Here is a 21,049-nt window from a genome sequence, read left to right on the forward strand (position 1 = left end):
GATGTAAGAGCTTTGGTATTAAATGAACGTTTCGATTCCCCATGCGGAGGTTTGTAATGTGATAGGGTGCGAGCGTGTTCCTTCAAAAAACATGTCAGTTGTTTAACCGTTCCCATCTCGTCTTTTTTAAGTGACCTTTCCCACCAACACCGAGTATTTCTATCCAACTTTTCAACTAATAAATAAACAATTAACGTGTCTGAAAATTCTTCCACCTTTTGCTCCAATGCTTCCAAGGATCGTAAACATTCATGCACCTTATCGATAAATTTTAAAAGCGACGAAGTAGAATCACTCGTTTGAGGTATAGAAATTAATTTCTTTATGATAGAATTGATCAAATCTTTTTTGTTGCAATAGCGATCAACCAACAGATTCCAAGCTATGTCATAATTCGAATCTGAAATTGGAATGGACTGAATAATATTTAAAGCGTCTGCCTTACACGAACTCTTTAAATATTGCAATTTTTGCGCATTAGTTAATTTGCTATTTTTATGCACAGCTGCGGAAAATAAATCCTCAAATTCAATCCATTCTTCGATTTTCCCACTAAATATTGGAAGAGACAATTTAGATAATTTTATATCCGAAACAATTATGTCTTTACTCGAACCGTTTTCATTTGAACAGCTATTCCTTTGAGAACTGATCTCAGAAATTTTTCTTTTAATTTTCAAATGAATTTCATCGAGATTATCTACTACATTTTCCTTGTAAGGATCTTAAGTTTTACTAACGTTTATTTTATTTTAAATCTTTACTATCACTTCTTATTTTCTACTTCCGGCCAGAATTATAAGCGTGAAGGATTTTATGCAAAGTTTGTCTGGCGAACGCCAAGTACTTAAGTTGTGGCTTTTTGCCAAGCAAGAGAGAGGAAGCAGTAAGTCAACGCAGGCCGCTTACCTTAGAAGTTACGCAGTTGCTGTTCGCCTTCCAGGCCAGAGGTTTTAATCCTCTTGATAAATTAAACGTATTGTAGTGTTCACAGTCTCTGTGCTACATACGCTTCCTGTTATTATAAGGCCAATCTTCCACGTGTATTATTCTAAAGTTAAATTAGAGTTTAGTTTTATTTTTATACTTGTTTACGTTAGACCCCGAGTGGAGGGTCAGTGTATTCCGAAGTACGGAAGTTATTGTATATAGAGAAAAATAAAGGGTTTTGTATACCCTTCGTCTGTATCCTGTCTACTTACCACAATTAGTGAACATAGCTTTAGTAAGCTCTCTGTTCCGAGTCAGGTCCTTGTATGTTCCCGAAGAAGGTTAGAAGGAATATTGAACCTGATAGTGGCGCCCAACGAAGAAGAATAACCATGGCCGAGTTTCAAGAAGAACCTGTGCTGCCTGCAGAAACGGCTCAGAATCCAGAAATGCCAGCTGCCGCCCTGGAAGGATTCGGTTACATCGTCCAGACCATGCGCGCTTCGATGAAACCAGAAGCAACGTTTAACGGAAACTCACCGGTAACCAGTTTTTTGGAAAAATTGGATGACCACTTCATGCTCTACCCCGTGCACGAGTTTCAAAAAGTTACCTTAGCTACCAGCGCTTTGAGGGGCCAAGCGCTTAACTGGTTCAAATGTATCGGCAGAAGTCTCTTGGGTCAAGCAGGAAGTCCCACCTATACTTACGAAAATTTCAAGACTGCCCTACTAAAAGCCTTCCCTGTTGTAAGGGATCGTGCGAAATTAGAAACGGAACTTTTTAGTATATATGAACAACGAATCGAAAACCTCTCGAGCTTTATTTTAAGAAAAATTCACGTTTTCAAGCTCTTGTATGGAAACCGTCCGGATCCTGAAATAATTCAAGTGATTTTGCCGAGGTTACTACCCCAAGTGCAAGACTTTATTGAATTGAGAAATCCGACTACACTGGAAAAATTATTTGAGCTAGCAATCCAGTTTGAAAGTAGAAGAACGGCGGACGTCGAAAGAAGACGCCAATATCAACAGCGAAACCAATTTGGTACGCCAAGACTACAGCAAACTCAAGCATACGGCTACGGAGAAAAAGCGAATCAGTGGGCAAGGAAACCCGAGCATTCAAAAACAGCCGGCGAACGTCGACAGTTCAATAGCAACCCAGGAAAAAAGTCTCAAGGCCAGGGGAAAAAGAAGGAAAGCACGGAAAGGAAAAATAATTTAAACTAAAACGGATTTCTGCTGACGAGAGGGTGCGGAAATCCGAAGGCCACGAAAACCCCTCTTCCTACAAGTTAAATACAGTAATGGTGAAAAATTTGACTCTTCCGAAGATTGAAGTCTTGGTGAATAATATCCCGGCCACCGCACTCCTGGATACCGGCGCGCAGTGTTCCTGTGTGGCAGAAGTCTTTTTTAGAAGGTATTTTCGCAAATACCGCATATATAATGCGGATAATTAGCTGCGCAAGGAGAAAGATGTAAGTGCATAGGTAAATTACCGCTATACATCCGTATCAAGGACGAACAATTAAAAGTTATGTTTTTCATAGTAAAGAATCTGCAAGCACACATTATCTTAGGAATAGATTTTCTTTCAGAGGCACAAGCAACGCTGGATTTTAATGAAGCGTCCCTTACAATGAAACCTGATGGCTGACAATGAAACCAGTGCGTGTAGAAAAGGTTGAACCGCCAAGGTTAAATCTTGACCACCTGCCTAATGACGAGCAAGATAGAATCCGACAATTGGTAAGTGAATTTGCTTCCTTATTTAGTGATATTCCAGGATTTACTCAGGTTACTAACCATAGTATTGACACCGGAGATGCATTGCCGGTTCGTCAAAAACCATACCGGTATGATAAGAATAAGGAAAAAATTATAGAATGGCATATTACCGATATGCTACGTAAAAAGATCATAACGCCCATCTCAAGTAGTTATGCTAGCCCGGTGGTTTTATGTAAGAAAAATAATGATTATCCTTTGGAGCATCCAAAAAGGTGGAGATTCGCTATTGATTACCGTAAATTAAATTCCATAACGAAATATCCGGTATATCCGTTACCGATCATAGAAGAAATTTTAAGGAACATAAAATCAACCAAATTTATGACGACTTTAGACTTAACGACTGGTTATTTTCATATAGGGGTCAGGCCTGAGGACGTGCCTAAGACTGCTTTTATAACCAAGTCTGGCACTTATGCATTTTTGCGTATGCCGTTTGGCCTTTCTGGGGCCCCAGCAACATTTCAGCGATTCATGGACATTGTGTTAAGACCTGTTCTTGGAAAGTCCACATTTATCTATTTAGACGATATCATTATTACTAGTGATAATCTCGACCAACATATACAGGATTTAAGACAGGTGTTTTCTTTATTAAATGAGGCCGGTCTAAAAGTTAATGTCGAAAAGTGCAAATTTGCAGCCCCTGAATTAAAATATTTAGGTTACAAAATATCGCAAAAAGGGATCGAGACAGATGAATCAAAAATAATCGCTGTACAAAAGTATCCGACTCCAAACACGGCAAAGAAGCTCTCTTTTTTTCTAGGACTTTGTTCATATTATAGGTCCTTTATAAAAGATTTTGCGGCTATCGCTGAGCCATTGTTAAAATTAAAAAGGAAAAAGGCAAGATTCTCGTGGACGGCCGAAGCCAATAGTGCTTTCGAAAAATTAAAACAAGCATTAACGCAAGCGCCTGTGTTGAAATTTCCTAAAATGGTTGAAAATTTAGAAATTTCAGCGGATGCTTCGGATTATGCGGTACGAGCGGTACTTTCGCAAAATCAGCAGCCCGTGGCATTTTTTAGCCGAACTTTAAATCAAACACAAAGAAACTATTCCGCGACCGAGAGAGAGGCACTTGCAGTTCTGTTAGCAGTGCAAAAGTTCCGAGTCAATTTTGGAAAGGCGCCGATAACAGTATATTCTGATCATGCGGCGGTAACTAGATTGTACTCAGGGAAAAATTTATCCCCAAGGTTAATAAGATGGGCACTCAAGCTGCAAGAATATAATCTGGTAATCAAGCATACCCCCGGAAAGGAAAATATCGTAGCAGATGCCCTATCACGAATTAAATTAGACGAACAGGGTAATACCGTAAAAGTTGCAATGCTTACAGCGTGTACAATAAATTCCCGAGAAACTGTAATAACAGAACTGGGTAAGGATCCTGAGTTTGGAAGTATTTATGAGTATTTGAAGGATCCTGAAAATTTTAGCCACCAAGATATTGTGGCGATAAGAAATAGGGCGGCCCATTACGAACTAATAGATGGTCTATTATTCTATACAAAAACTACGAATTCCAACAACGAATTTCGACCTGTTATCCCAGCTAGTCTTAGATTAAATATCCTGCAGAAGCTCCATGACAGCCCTTTAGCTTCTCATGCTGGTATTCGAAAAACTATCCAACGCGTACGCGAGGCAGTCTACTTTCCTGATCTTCAAAAGTTAACAAGGGCGTATGTCCAGTCCTGCCCAACATGTCAAGCAGTTAATTATATTAATTTCCGCCCGGCCGGGTTTCTAAATAGTATTAAATCCGAATTTCCAAATGAAATAATTGGCATCGATTTATTGGGCCCTTTCCCAAAAAGTCAGTTAAATAAAAGTCGCTATCTCCTTGTTATGGTTGATCATTTTAGTAAATGGACCGAAATTGTTCCCTTAAAACGAGCCTCCGCGAAATTAGTTACCGATTCTATTTTAAATAAATATATTTTAAAATACGGGGCGCCCCTAAAAGTTATATCGGATAATGGTCCTCAATTTTTAAGTAATATATTTGAAGACATGTGCCAAAAACTGGGCATACGTCATTTAAAAATGGTCCCGTATCGGTCGCAATCAAATATAGCGGAACGGGTCAACAGAAATATAGTGAAAATTATCCGTAGTTATGTTAAAAATTTTCATAAAAGCTGGGATAACTATGTCAATGAATTTGCTTTCGCCCTTAGGACCGCAAAACATGATACAACGGGAAAAACTCCTGCTGAGTTATTTCTAGGCAGAAAGATTATAACACCGTTAGATAAATTATTTTATGTGCAACAAAGAGCCCCAGAATTTAAAATGGGTGATATAGAAAAACTAATTAAGGAGGCAAAGAAGAATACTGAAGTAGCACAGAGAAAACAAAAATTGTATTATGACTTGAAACGACGGGGAGTAACTTATAAAGTAGGGGATGAAGTACTAAAAATTAAGCATTCACTTTCTTCAGCACCAGAAGATAAAACTGCCAAATTTTTTCCACGATTTGAAGGACCATATGTTATAGAAAAAATAACTCACGCTGTTGTAGTGTTAAAGGCCAGAAATGGTGAAACCTGTTCCGCAAATATTGATCAAATTAAGCCCTACTTCGATCGTAATAAAATGCAAATCTTTTCAGATCTTTTGCAGGATCCGGCACGGCAGACACCGCAGGTACAAGTTCCAGAGGTGGGAAAACGACAAGTACAAGGGCAAGCCAATGAGAGACAGAAGCAAGTGAAAAGAAAATTGCCCCGCGGAAAAATTGAAGGTAACAAGAAAAAGAAGCCGTTCCACCGTCCAGAAAACAGAGTTCACGAACACCCCCAGAATGAAGAAGGGAGAAGGACGACGTATGTGAAGAGGACCAGGAGAAATGACGGCAACTATAAACCGGCTTTAAAACGGAAGATCTACTCATCCGACAGAACTCTCCGCAGCAAAAGTCGCCGAACTGCGGAAGGGCCATCAGCGGCGGAGGAAAAAGTACAAGAAAAATTTGAACGGCCAACAACGAGGTCCAAGCAGGATCACGACAAAAGTTTCCCGGTTCCGCCAAGACCAGCTGCCTTCAAACGACCAAGACCACAAGCAGAGGAGAAAAGGAAGGTGTTCAAGGGTGGCCGTACTGCTGAAAAACGGAAGCTTCCAGAGGAAAGCACTGAAGGGCGAGCCCGTACAAGAAGGAGGATAAATCAAGCTACTATCTGCAGTACCTTTAAAGACTGGGCCCAGAAAAGGATGTCCGAATATTACAAAGATAAGTAAAATTTTATGTTACTTTGCAAACTTAAGTTAATCTTTCATTCTTACTGCAAGTGGCAGATTTCAAGAAGTTTTACCTCATGCGAGGTCTACCTTTATCGCCAAAAGGGCGAGAAATGAGTTGTGACCGATTTTCGTATTATGTTTTTAAATTACTCGTGCGTAAAACTAAAGTTGATGTATAATAGCGTTGTGTAAAGACTTAAATATTGTAAAAAGTTATTGTATAAATTTTGTTTAAAACATTCTAGCAAGAAAGAAGTTTTAGTCTGAAAGAGTTTTTGAAATGTAGTATTATTTCAATGTAGAAAGAATTGGCACTTGCTTTGAAAAGAATAGAAGTTAACAATGTACTACTAATGTATGTTTTCAAATGTGTAAAATTAACGGCATGTTGATATGTTCTTATATACATGTGAACTGTTATTTTAAATGTTAAGAAATACCGTGATATGGTAAAAGTGAAAGTAATGTTAAAAATTTGTTATTCGTGTGACTGTAAAGATTAAATCATGGCGAATATGTGGTAAAGGTTGAATGATGTAGTTAGGCTCTCTGACGCTACACTTTAGAGTTAGCCACTTTTAGAATAGTACCTCAGGGTTTAGAGTTGAAAGTAGGGTGTGTTAAGAGGTCTCGTTATGTTGAATTTTAACACGTTAGTGTTTTGATTGTAGGAGGAAGTGTGGCACACGTAGACAGAAACACATTCGTGTTTGGTGTTCTTTTTACAACACATGTCTGAGAGCACGGGGAGAGATAATTAAAATAGTCATGAATGAAATAAGAATGTTAAGAGAAGTATATTCTATATGTTATTTGCAATGTCATTGTGTAACATTTCATTAAACTAGTTTTCCTTCCAGATCTCTGGAAGGAACCAGAATTGAATAAAGCTCCTGTTTAGATGCAGTACAGATGAAAAAAAAAAAGATTGTTGTATATCCTGGGAGCTGCTATTGTAACAAATTTCTTTCTTTTAAATTTTCTAGTTTCTAGCTAAGTTGTGTTTGTAAAAGGTTGGCCTCGCGTTAGTTTCTAGAGCTAAAAGATTTCAAGAAGGTCGTTTTAGACCTCAGTTTCAAACTAATTAACTCTGGCGGGAAGTATGTAAGGATCTTAAGTTTTACTAACGTTTATTTTATTTTAAATCTTTATACTATCACTTCTTATTTTCTACTTCCGGCCAGAATTATAAGCGTGAAGGATTTTATGCAAAGTTTGTCTGGCGAACGCCAAGTACTTAAGTTGTGGCTTTTTGCCAAGCAAGAGAGAGGAAGCAGTAAGTCAACGCAGGCCGCTTACCTTAGAAGTTACGCAGTTGCTGTTCGCCTTCCAGGCCAGAGGTTTTAATCCTCTTGATAAATTAAACGTATTGTAGTGTTCACAGTCTCTGTGCTACATACGCTTCCTGTTATTATAAGGCCAATCTTCCACGTGTATTATTCTAAAGTTAAATTAGAGTTTAGTTTTATTTTTATACTTGTTTACGTTAGACCCCGAGTGGAGGGTCAGTGTATTCCGAAGTACGGAAGTTATTGTATATAGAGAAAAATAAAGGGTTTTGTATACCCTTCGTCTGTATCCTGTCTACTTACCACAATTAGTGAACATAGCTTTAGTAAGCTCTCTGTTCCGAGTCAGGTCCTTGTATGTTCCCGAAGAAGGTTAGAAGGAATATTGAACCTGATATCCTTTTCCTTAATGAATTCGTCAGTGTCCTTTTCTTCACAATGTGCAAATAAAGAATCGAAAATGTTACTTAATTCCTTTTTAAATTCTAATATTTTTGATTCGTATAACTCCAATAAGGAAATATCTGCTTCATCCACTGTAGAATTTACCTTATTTTCAAACTTTCTGATACTGCATTTTAAACTTTTTTTGTTAGCTTTAATTGCTTTCAATTCACTCATCATGAACAAATAAATAATTTATCACTTACCGTGATTGCAGATTTCTCGACAGCAACACCGGAAATGAACGATGACACAGTATCCAATCTTAATTGCGTAATCCACACGAAAACGAAAGCATTCCAAACACTCTATCTGAAGTTATGCGTAATACAACCAAACGAAAGTATTCTAAATGTTCTAAAAAGTTAATTTTAGCAACGATGTCTTTTACCTGTGGCTCGACGGGCCATAAAGTGTTCATGCGATGCGTGCGTTGCTATACAACAATTTCAAATTAACTAGAAGTGGACTGTACTAAATATTTTATTCGACAACTTTAATCAAATGCGTGTCATCTTTCAAGCGATGACTTACTACTAACAACAGCAGCAATAAAAAAAAACTGAGTAAGCGTTTACAGGGTTGCTGTAATGAACATATGCGTCATGCAAGGCGCCAAGAAGAGAAAAAATGACGTAATCTTACAGTTAAATAGTCTTAATGACTTAACAAGGGGGAAAAAAGGAATCATTAGATTTTAACTACTTTGAAATTAAAGAATAATTATATACGAAGAGAAATATCTAATATTGTTTCTATATATATAGAACTTCAAAAGTAGCCTTCTTTGTTTTAAATTCCAGCAATGTGCTACATTGTTACTAAAATCATGATTGCAGTCGATAGAAAAGCAAATGATTTTCCTTATACGACAGAAGTACAGTAAGCGAATGGTGTTTTTAATGTATGGGTACAACATGAACAATGAAAGAAAAACAAATTATACAGTTATTACGGATACACAGAATAAATGAGATAATGATCTTCAAGAAGAGTAAATAATTTCGGCGATGGTAGAAAGATGGCACCGAAAGAGAATAAGCCGGTAATTTTAAATGACAAATAAACAAAATAACTTTACTGTTATTTTTGAAGCAGGTGTTATATATTAAACTACCTTAATTCACACACACACAATTAGTGACATTTTGGAAAGTTATGTCACATAACTTAAAAGAAGTATTTTAATCAGAAATTTAACGTAAGAAACGTTTCTAATTTTAAGTTCTTTACCTAGGTACTCTCATCCATGAGAAGTGACAGCTTAGCCCAACGTACGAGGGTTTATTCTGAAATATTACCAGGTCACTTTCAACGAAATGACAGCAATATTTCACTGAGGAAAAGAACATGCCTAGCTGACTGGATTCCACCCCGACTTAAATACAGCAAGCCAAAACATATCTAATGCCGTTTTTCCAAGATGAAGTCGTCCGCTTTTTCCCAAAATGGCGTCCCAATTCAAAGAGAGGGAGAGGGGTAGGAGATTCTTTGGGCGTGGTGAGCGGTCATATGAAAGAATAGAGCTGGAGCAAACCGCATGTGTTCGTTACTGAGTAACGGGTACATCGGTTGACTCGAAGTACCGATTCGGTACTCACAAATTCATTTCGTTACTCGCATCTGTCGTACGAAGCGGTTTGTTCGAGTACGAACGATGCGGTTGCTATACGAATACGAATGATGCGGTTTCTATGCGAATACGAATGATGCGGTTTCTATGCGAATGCGAATGATGCGGTTGCGTTACAATGTGCTCATATTTTTCATAGATAATTTTGAATTTTTTTGGGCATCGGGCAAATTTTTGTTTACATTATGTGTTTTAGTTGAAATACTATTTAGTTTAGTTGTTGATATTTAAGAAGATGAGCAATTTTGATAGCGGGAAGCGTTATTTTGTATTTGCTTTTTACTATTTCTATTTATGTTTGTAATTTGAAAATTTAGATGATTATTTATTTATTTATTTTCTTGAACGTGCCATAGTGAGATTTTATTGATTTGAAATATTTATATACTGCACTTAGGTATTGTTTATATAAGAATATGTAGGTTAATATAGGTTCTTTACATCCTTGTATCAAATAAAATGGTAGTAATTATTGTAATCGAGAAAACTTTGAGTATCATATTTTAAAGGAAATATCCGTTTTTGACGATTACGGAATCCATGTGAATTATTTTTTGGGGTGACGTCTGTACGTACGAACACAATGAAGGACTCTCTTTTTTTTTTCAAAAAAAAACTTATTGTTAAATGTAATCCCATTTACTCTAAGCTTATACTTATGACTAATGATTATGACTCTAAGTTGATACTTGAAAGGGATTTTTTTCGTGATGTGCAAGTACGTATGTATGCATTTTGCATAACTCAAAAACGATTAGTTATAGAACGTTGAAATTTTGTATATAACATCTAGATGTGCACCTCCCTTTTTATTCCAATTGGTAATGCTACCAAACGTAAATATGTATATATATATCAAATAAATTATAATTAAATGTAAAGTACATATATATATGTCCTTATAATTAAATTTAAAGTACACACACACACACACAAACATATATATATATATATATATATATAATAAAAGCTTTGGCTTTTATTTTATTTAATTATCACTAAATAAGTTACTTGACTTTTATTTTCGCAATCATTGGTTGTAGTCAGGACTTAATTTTTAAAATTAGAAGTGCTGGAGCTCTATGGAAGGCCATCAGGAAAGATGAATAAATAAATAAAAATAAATAAAATAACTATTACAATAATAAAATAATTAGCAACTAGAATATTAAATGATTATTATTATAATTCAATAAAAATTTAAAGACAAATGAAAATTTAGTTAATTCTTAAATTAATGATGAATAACTAAATAATGAAATAAAGTACCAGACATCGTCTTGTTTGGGGGCTGCTGCTAAAATTGCAATTTAAGAACTAAGCCGAGCATTAGCTAAATTTAGGCTTTTAATGAGAAAATAATGTACTGTTTACCAGAGTATAGATAGAAATTTGGTTATGTAGCCCATTTTTCTAAAACGACGTTTCGTTGCTGCCTTCCACCACCAATTCTCTTTTTTTTTTCCGGTTTCGGTTTATTCGGTTACAGTAAAGCACACTAGGGCTATTGCCCCTACGGGGAGGGAGGCCTTCGTGGAGGATTTTTTAAAGGGAACTGACACATATGCAAGTTACACACGGGGAAAACCATGAAAACGCCCGTGCAGCTAGCCGTTAGCCGGGAATTGAACCCCGGACCGAACTATTAGTGCTCACCGACTTTACCGCTCGAGCTCTGGTGGGCTCTTTTTTTCTTTTCATTCGCTGTTTGAAAAACGGGTGTTCACTTTACGATAAAGTAAGCACCTGTTTACTTCAATTAAAATGTGTGAGACGATATGACTCTTTCTACTTTAATCTCACTTAGCTTTTGATTTCTAATATTGATTCAATGTTTTCTGTAGACAAAGTATTCTGATTAGAATAATGGATATCAAACATGTTCAAAAGGTGTGTATCTGAATATAATTAGGTTTTTATAACATAGGGCCCATTTTATTAGTTTCATATAGTTCTAAAGTAATTGACCACAGTATCGCTGTTTTGAAAGAAAGTAAATATGTGAGAAATGTATAATGAACATTAATATACAAACTTTATTAAAAGTAGTCAGCCTTTTAAAACGTGACCGTCTATGCTTTTAGATGATTTTTGGAGCTCTGTGCATTTGCTCTGGCATCTTAAAAAAGTGATGTTCAATATCAACGTATGTTTATGTTCTCAAAAATACAGGTTTCTTTCAGAAAGCGACCTCTTAGAAGTTGTCAATAAATCATTCAGTATAGTTATTTTCTAATAGACTATAGAATAAATTTATTTTAACGTCAATTTTAAAATGGCTGCTTGTACTAAGAGTTAAGAGCAATAAGATTCTAATTTTTCTTTCGCAATTAGCTGTCATGCCAGCTGAATTTTATTGTGTATAATTGAAATATTTAGCTATGCATTCAACAAATATACAACAAATGGAAGACAAATAATTAAAAAAATTAAAATTTGGAACATTAATAATAATTTTTTGTTATACATAAAATATTATTAATGAATGATGAATTTATATCATATTATATATAAATCAAAATTTAACTCCTATACCTTTATAATAAATTGGAGAAGAGCTATAAAGTGAATTAATTTTTAAAAACAAAACGAAAATTAAAAAAAAAAATTGTCATATACCTAGAATCTAAAACTGACGAATACTGAATTTTACGTCTCATGTGTGTATGCGTGTGTTTAATTATGGCAAAGCACACTATGGCTATCTGCCTAAGGGATAGATGCTTTCGTGGAGGACTTTCTAAGGGAAACTGGCTTGTATACACGTTACACATGGGGAAAACCACGAAAACACCCACGTAGCCGGATCGTTCGCGGGATTTGAACCTCGGACCGAACTACCAGTGTTCAGCGACTTTACCGCTCGGCCGCCGGTGGGCCGTTTTACGATTCATATAATAATAAATGCATATTCATATTGTAACAGAAATTTTTTAGAAGTCTAGCATATGTATAGTTATTTGTGATATTTTAAAACTGTCGTAACATGATGCATATTTATCATTATTGTGAACCAAAACAGTATGCTTTACATATTTACAAATATACGTGATAGATTTTAATATTTATTTCTGCATATACTTACGTTTCCCAAAGACACGAAAGCAAGTCAAGCAGATTGAGCAGACTTAAGTTCTCTGTTAGCTAGTGTAATATAATTTCGGATTCTATGAGCCTTCCAGAATTATTAGCAAAATAGTGGAAATGTCTTTACAAAGTGTTTTATAAGCAAATAGCAGATGTACACTGAGCAGTGATCAACTGATATATTTCTTAAATGATTTGGTTTAGTTGATTATGACAAAACACACTGGGGCTATGTGCCTAAGAGGAAAAATGCCTTCGTAGAGCACTTTCTTAGGAAAGCTGTCTCGTATGGTACGTGGTAAGCTGGCTCGTATGGTACGTGGTAAGCTGGCTTGTAAGCTGGTACGGGAAAAAAACCACAAAACGCTTATGAAGCCAGCCCGTTTGCCTGAGATCGAACTCAGGTCGGAACTACCAGTGTTCAGCGATTTTACCGCTCGACCGCTGATGAGCCATTTCTTAAATGAATAAAGGTATACTCATAGCATTATGAAATAACATTGATTGAAATATTTAGTGCTTCACTATTATCTCTAATAAAGTAACATAAAAATGTCCTTACCTTTTATAGATTTCTAAATTTCTTTTAAGTTCTTTCTTAATTCGTACTTAACCTATGCATGTGCGAATGTTTTTATCGATTATATTCTTAAGTGTAAAAAGCAAGTTCACATTTATAACATAGCATTCCTTGTCTCAACAAATAACAGTCTCAACTAGGAGTTTTTGGAAAGGGGATGAATCGGGGAAATTTCACCCTTTCGCCATTAGCGGTTCTGATGAAGGGAATGGGGGAAGCAGCAAACGAAATAACGAATAACGGACAAATAACGAAAGCTAATCTTTAATGCGGTCTCCCAGTTTCTGTATTTTTATTTGGGAAACTTTTATGGTCATTATGAAAAAGTGAAAATTTGATATGGATTCCGCATGACTTCCGTCTACGACTATTTAAATTATGCTTATTTTTGCTGCACTTCATTTAAACTTATTTCCTCGAATTATTCTAACTCAATTAAGCGATACCCGAAGGCAAGTTACAAATGGCACCAAACATTGCAAATTTTGAAACTAAATTTCCCGGTCAATCTTTGTCCTACGGGACTCAAACTTCTTGAATTTTTATTTTTTCATAACAAGTATAAAACTTTGCCAGATATAAATATAGAAACTAGAAGACGACATTAAAAGTTAGATTTCATAATTTGTCCAAAATTAATTCTTTTTTAAATTTGATATTGACAAAATATGAATATTTTCGTCATTTAAAATACTTCTGTATTTTTGTCGCACCGTATTTAAACTTGCTTCCTCGAGTTATTGACATTAAATTACATTAATTCCATTATCTATTTTAAATAATTATAGAAAATCATCTATTTACAACATCTCTAAAAGGTCACCTTTTAAGAGATCTCTATTTTGGGGAACATAAACAAACATTGGTAGTGAACATCATCTTTTTAAGACCACCACATGTAAAATCCTCTAAAAGCATGAATGGTTGCATTTAATGAAGACCCATTACTTTTAATAAGGAATGTAACATTAATCTTAATTATACATGTTTTTGATGTGTGTGCCAAAAAGTGATACCGTACTTCCGTTGCTTTAGAAATGTGTGAAATTAAAAAAATGGATACTATACAACAAAAATGTTATTATATTCAGATACACACCTTTTGAACACGTCTGAAATTCATTATTCTGCTCAACATAATTTGTCTGCATAAAATATTAAATATTATTAAAAAATCAAAAGCTAAGTCGAAGTAGAAACAGTCATCTCCAAGGATAAATAAGTCCTGAAGTCTTCTAAGTCCTGAGTCATCTCTTCTAAACCATTTTAATTGAAGTAAACAGACGTTCGCCTTATCGTAAAGTAAACACTTATTTTTCAAACAGCGGATGAAACGGGAAAGAGGGAATTGGTGGGGGAAGGCAGCGAACGAAATAACACTTTTTCGAGCTGGGGATGAAATGAGAAAGGACGGAACGATACTAAGCCAATAAGACAAGATCTGGTATTTTACTTTATTATTTAATTAATCATCATAAACTTAAAAATTATTTTAATTTTTATTTGTTTTTACATTTTTATTAAATTTTACTTATAAGTATTTTATACTTCAGTTGCTAATTATTATGTTACTTTAATTATTCATTATTTTAATCACTATTTTTTATTATTTTAATTATTAAGTTTTTTAATAAGTAATTTTTTGTTATTTTAATTATTAATTAATGTTATTATTGTAATATTTATTTCCTTTCTTTCTTTATATTTTCCTGACGGCCTTCCGTAGGCGCTTCTGACTTTAGAAACTAAGCCCTGACAGCAATAGAAAATTTAATAATGAATCATATCCAGTGCACCAAAAAATAATAGCCAAAATAAAGTGAATTATTTCTACTCAAAAATGCGACGCAAATCTCCCTATCGCAGCACTACCCAGTTCCCGCGGGGTAGAAAAGCTCACGTGATTCAATGCGATGCGACATTTCAAGGCCCTTTTTAGGACAAGCGCCTGGCCCCAGCCAACACCTCCTTATAGAAGGAAGCCGGGACACTGAAGCGAGGGGAAGCTCTGACGTCACAGGTAGTCGTCTCTGACTCACCTCGCTCCTTCAAACAAAATCAAAGCCCCGTAGTTGAGCCAAGAGCGATGGACGTGGAGCGGTTATTTGCGTTAGCGACAGAGTTTTTATATTGTCTCGTGCTTTTTTTATGTATTGTCTCGTGCTTTTATAATTTCATACGATGCCTCGTAAATGTGCTGTAGCCACATGTCGTGGTAATTATAAAAACGGACCAAAAGTGGCTGTATTCAAGTTTCCAAATGAGACTGAACTCCGGATGAAATGGATAAGGAGTCTACGAAGAAAAGATGGCTTTCAACCTACTAAACATACCAGAGTAAGTTCAATTTTACTGCATTTTTTATGTTTTGTATCTTTACATTTTTTTATTACTTTTATTGATAGGTATGTGATGTTTATGCTTACGGTATTAGATTTTGATCTGTGGGTAAGAAGTTTTATGTTTGAAAGATTTTAATCTTGCCTGTTTTAATCATTTCAAAAAAATATTTTCCTTCAAAGTTTTATGAATGAAATAAAGTTCCATATAACAGGAATAATTCTAAATTTAGTAGTTACATAAATGCCAATAATTTGTAAATGCTTTCTAGTATACTGTGCAGGCAGATTCTGTAGTTATTCCAAATTTATCATAATTTATATGACAAGGAACTACTAAGTAATCATAATAGGTTTCATTTTAAAATTTTTGTAATGATATATGAAAGTTTGGTATGATGTATTCAAGGTAATTATTTGTATTTGGTAACCAGTGTTTGTTGTAAACAATTATCTCAAATATATAATTTTCTTTAAATGTAAATAAAGCTGTAATCATTATGATGAGCATTCCAGATTTTACAAATTACTTAAATTATACACGTAATTGAAATGATATTACTGGTTTTTTAATTCGTATTTATGTATCAAATTATTTATTTAAATCATAGGGCTTATTGACTTCTGTTACTAAATATTAACATGCATCTAACTTTTGTACTCACAACAAGTTGATTTTTGAATATTTTCTTTTATAGGTATGTGAATTACATTTTCGATCAGATGAAATAATACGAGAAATCGAAATGTATGATGAGAAATCAGCGAAGTTAATTAAAGCCCCAATTTCTAGGCCACGTTTGAAAAAAGGATGCATACCTTCTCAGTTCCCTGATGGCCCATCCTACATGTCATCAAATTCTGTATCGAGAATGTCACCAGAAAAGAAGAAAGCTCGTTTAGAAGAGAAATACCTGGAGAAAGCGATAGAAGAAAGTTTGAAAATGAAAGAACGGTATGATAATGAACGATCATTTGAAAGTTTAATTGAATTCAATAATTGCCTAGAACATCAGATTTTAGAAACATTTTGGACAACTGTACATACTGAAAATTCAACTATGTTACTTGATATTTTAAGTGACCCAGCTCCAGAAATTCAGAAATCGGTAGTAATAAATGAGGATTTAACAGTATGTGTTTATATTAAAAACATCGCTATAAAATCTATTGGTAAATTTGTTTTCCCTCTAAAAATTAGTAATGTAAATATGTTTCTAGAAGTACTAAAGGAAGCTGAAAGTCTGTCTCATAACTTACAAAATGAAGAATATATTAAGAATTCTATACAAATTGTGGATGATATGCTTTCAGAATTGAAAAGAGTGTTACCTGAAAAAGAAACTGAACTGAACTTCCTTTCAGAGCAAGTAAATAAACTAAATGTAAAGAAAGAGAAGTATCGATATACTCCAGATTTACTTATTTTTTGCAGTTTGTTAAACTCGATCTCACCGCATGCATACAAGTTTTTACGACATTCAGGTTACATTTCTATTCCCCATCCACGTACTATTCGTAGAATTTGTTCAACGTTTTCTCTTAATCCTATTACTGAGCAATTTAATGATGACTTTTTAGGATATGTTAAACAAAGATGCAAGGATTTAGAAGAAAATGATAAAACTGTAATTATTATGATGGATGAAGTGCATTTAAATTCATGTTTCGATTTTAAAGGAGGAAATTTGTGTGGCATGGCCTACAACTGTGAAAAAGCTGCTACAAGTGCTTATGTTTTTATGATACGTAGCTTATTATCACCTTTCAAGGATGTGGCACATATATTACCAGTTAAATCATTAAATGCTGAGGATCTGTATCAATATCTTAAGAAAATTATAATTGGTTTAGAAAATATAGGTTATAGAATTGTGGCAGTTGTCTCTGACAATAATTCAATAAATAAAAAAGCCATGTCATTATTTTGTATGCCTCCAAAAATTAGTATTGTGTATAAAAACCCTGCAGACTTATCTCGGCCACTATTTTTTTTATTGACTCAGTGCACATCTTGAAGTGTGTCAGGAACAACTGGATAAATCAAAAAACTTCTGGGCAATGTTTATTTTATCCAAGTTTTGAAAATTTTTCCAAGGTCGAAACAGCGGCATTTGCATGCATAAAAAGTCTCCATTCATTAGAGGCAGGCAGAATTGTAAAATATAGTTTACAGTAAAATATAGTAAAATAAGTTTGGTGTTGACATATGGTAAAATGCTTTCTCCTGATAAAAGTTATGTTTCAGCATGCTTACCGAATGATATGTATATAATAACTGCCACTGTTATACTGGTAATGAGTCATTATAATTTTGTTGATATGAACATATACTGACTGTTTTATATTTAGATGACTTGAAATATTGAAGAAGGCATGTGCTTTTTTTAATTTGTCATCGCGTAAAAAAGTATCTCGGTTTGTGTTTTAGTGCGGCCACTACTTTTATCATTTGGGTATAAGTTTGGTGTTGACATATGGTAAAATGCTTTCTCCTGATAAAAGTGATATGTTTCAGCATGGGTACAAAATGATATGTATATAATAACTGCCACTGTTATACTGGTAATGGGTCATTATACTTTTGTTGATATGGACAGATACTGACTGTTTAACATTCAGATGACTTGAAATATTGAAGAAGGCATTTCCTTGCCTTTAAATTGTCATTGCGTAAAAAGGTGTCTCGGTTTGTGTTTTAGCGCAGCCACTACTTTTATCATTTGGGTATAAGTTTGGTGTTGACATATGGTAAAATGCTTTCTCCTGATAAAAGTTATGTTTCAGCATGCTTACCGAATGATATGTATATAATAACTGCCACTGTTATACTGGTAATGGGTCATTATAATTTTGTTGATATGAACATATACTGACTGTTTTATATTTAGATGACTTGAAATATTGAAGAAGGCATGTCCTTTTTTTAATTTGTCATCGCGTAAAAAAGTATCTCGGTTTGTGTTTTAGTGCGGCCACTACTTTTATCATTTGGGTATAAGTTTGGTGTTGACATATGGTAAAATGCTTTCTCCTGATAAAAGTGATGTTTCAGCATGCTTACCGAATGATATGTATATAATAACTGCCACTGTTATACTGGTAATGGGTCATTATAATTTTGTTGATATGAACATATACTGACTGTTTTATATTTAGATGACTTGGAATATTGAAGAAGGCATGTCCTTTTTACTTCCTTGTACGAAGTAAAAAGGAAGTATTGTAATCGCGAAAAGTTTCAGGCAGCATATTTCACCGAAAATATCCATTTTGACCGCTATCGAATGCAATTTAATGATGTTTTTGCACCATATCTGTACGTAAGGACAGAATAAAATACTCTTTTCCTTCAAAAAAATTATAAAACTGCTTAAAAAAACTGAAATTAAAATTAATTCTGAAGAGAATTACGTACGTTCGTGCGTACGTACATATCTCACATAACTCAAAAACGAGTATCCTCAGAACGTTGAAATTTTGTATATAGGACTGCTATAACATGTATATGTGCACCTCGTATTTTGGTTGCAATCGGCCACACCAAACGTATATAAATATATTTATATATATATCCACTCTATGACTTGAAATATTGAAGAAGGAATTTCCTTGCCTTTAATTTGTCATCGCATAAAAATGTGTGTGGGTTATGTTTTAAGTGGCCACTACTCTTATCATTTTGATATAATTTTTGTGTTAACATATGGTAAAATGTTTTATCGAGGTAACAGTTATGTTTCCAGCATGATTAGAAAATTGTATGTTTATAATAGCTGCTGCTATTATACTGGGAATGGGTCATTATAATTTTGTTCATATGGACATGCACTGACTGTTTTATATTCAGAGCACTTGAAAGATGATAATATTGAAAAATTCATTTTCGTGCTGTTGAGTGTTTGCTGCATAAAATGGTATCTGGGTTGTATTTAAATGGCTACCACTTAATGTTTAGTAAGTGGTTATCATTTGGTGTTAACATACTGTAAAATGCTTTCTCATGATAAAAGTTGTGTTTCAGCATGCTTACAAGATGACAAGTTTATGGTAACTGCTGCTTTTATGCTGAGAATGGGTCATTATAATATATATTTTTTATATGGGCATGTACTGACTGTTTTACACATAAAAATATTGAAAAATTCATTTCCTTGTCTTTAATTTGTTGTTGTGTAAAAAAGGGTCTATGTTGTGTCTTTAAGTGGCCATTACTTATATCATTTGAGTATAATTTTCATGTTACCATATGATAAATTACTTTATCAAGATAACAGTTATGTGTTTCAGCATGGCGACAAAATAACAGGTTTGTAATAACTCCTACTATTATTCTGGGAATTGGCTGAATAAAGGGTGTCTCTGATTAGGAGCACTCATTTCACAAACCTGTGATTTTCATGTGCATTTTGAAATTACCGGTGTCCCATAATTAAGACTGGTGGCTTTCTGGACAAATCATTTTGATATATTCTTTGCTTAAATTAAACAAGCCTGATAGCGAGTAACTTAGAAGATCACGATTTTAGCTTGGAAAAATTACAACAAAATTGTGTTGCATGTAGTGACCAGATACTTTCAAATTGGATACTGGTGCATAGGTAAAACATTTTTATTATTTTCTATATTTGAAACATTAACTGATAATCACTTCCTTTACACAACATCAATAAATGTTTTTACATATACTGGTGATTCTGACATCCATTTGCTGTTGAATGTATCTTTATATGCTTCATAAATAATAATAGCCATCGTATAAAATTTAATATCATTTGTGCACCTGAAGTGTTTTAAATGGTAATGGACGGTCTTCTCAAGTGTTTGCCCGATATTTATCCATATTATGGCAGTATCGTAATACATTTTGAAACTATTAATTGGCTGTTGTAAAAAGTTAATAACGGTGTTTGTAATTGCCAGACAAAATGGGTTGAAATTTAACGAATAGAAACTTGAACTTGCAGTATCAAAATTTAAATATTAAGGTCACATAGTCTCATCTTATTGTTTCTGATGAGACCCAATTAATATAGAAGCAGTTTTGAAATTTTCACACCTGTTAATAAATAAGAATTGATGAGATTTCTTAGTATGGCAATATGCTTAATGAGATTTCTGCTTCAATTTTTACAAGAAAGTTTGAATAATTTATTGATAAAAAGAGATCAGCTGGTTTTAACTTATTTGTATGTTATAACTTAGGTGTTGTGTTGTTATGCTGACTGCTTGCATAAAATTGTAAATAAATTTTTTTTATTTTTCACTTGTGAATCTTTATTTTCAAGTTCAGCTATATAACTAACACAATACAGTTAAGTACATATACAACTAATATTATTGGTTCTACAGATTTAAGCAATAATTTTAAATTGCACATTGAATTATTTGCTAAGCAAACCTCTGCTATACTAATTTATTTGAAACTTGCAAGACACATAGCATATTATAGACAAAATTTAGTGCATTTTTATACCATTTTCTTTAAAGACAAATTACTGATTGGAAGAAAAATGAAATGAGATAAGTAATAGTTTGTATGCAGATAATTAGGTTTTTTTCATAAATATTAGAAAAATATAAAGCAATATTAAATTATGAGGGAAAAGTCAGAAATTCCTTTTTTGAGTTAGTATGGCTGATTTTTAACTTTTTAAATGCTGCTGTGAAACCTACAAGGAAGTATAATTCAT

General features: G+C 34.0%; 1 protein-coding gene across 1 annotated transcript; it reads left to right on the forward strand.

Moving 5' to 3' along the window:
• Window positions 1–15,066: 15,066 nt before the first annotated feature.
• On the forward strand, window positions 15,067–20,622 carry LOC146993156 (uncharacterized). The gene is made up of 2 exons (XM_085807407.1): window positions 15,067–15,354; window positions 16,055–20,622. Exons 1-2 carry the CDS (start codon window positions 15,199–15,201, stop codon window positions 17,372–17,374), a joined length of 1,476 nt encoding a protein of 491 aa, XP_085663533.1. The 5' UTR covers window positions 15,067–15,198; the 3' UTR covers window positions 17,375–20,622.
• The last annotated feature ends 427 nt before the right edge of the window (window positions 20,623–21,049 follow it).

The sequence above is a fragment of the Stegodyphus dumicola genome, chromosome X1, assembly GCF_044657685.1.
Source record: "Stegodyphus dumicola isolate Sdum_Otavi_A_Nest chromosome X1, ASM4465768v1".
Lineage (NCBI taxonomy): Eukaryota > Metazoa > Arthropoda > Arachnida > Araneae > Eresidae > Stegodyphus > Stegodyphus dumicola.

Bases quoted from the DNA above. Each gene is read 5' to 3' on its own strand.
- LOC146993156 (XM_085807407.1), top strand. From the start codon at position 15,199: ATGCCTCGTAAATGTGCTGTAGCCACATGTCGTGGTAATTATAAAAAC. The intron at 15,355-16,054 runs GTAAGTTCAATT...TTTCTTTTATAG, and splicing joins AACCTACTAAACATACCAGA to GTATGTGAATTACATTTTCG.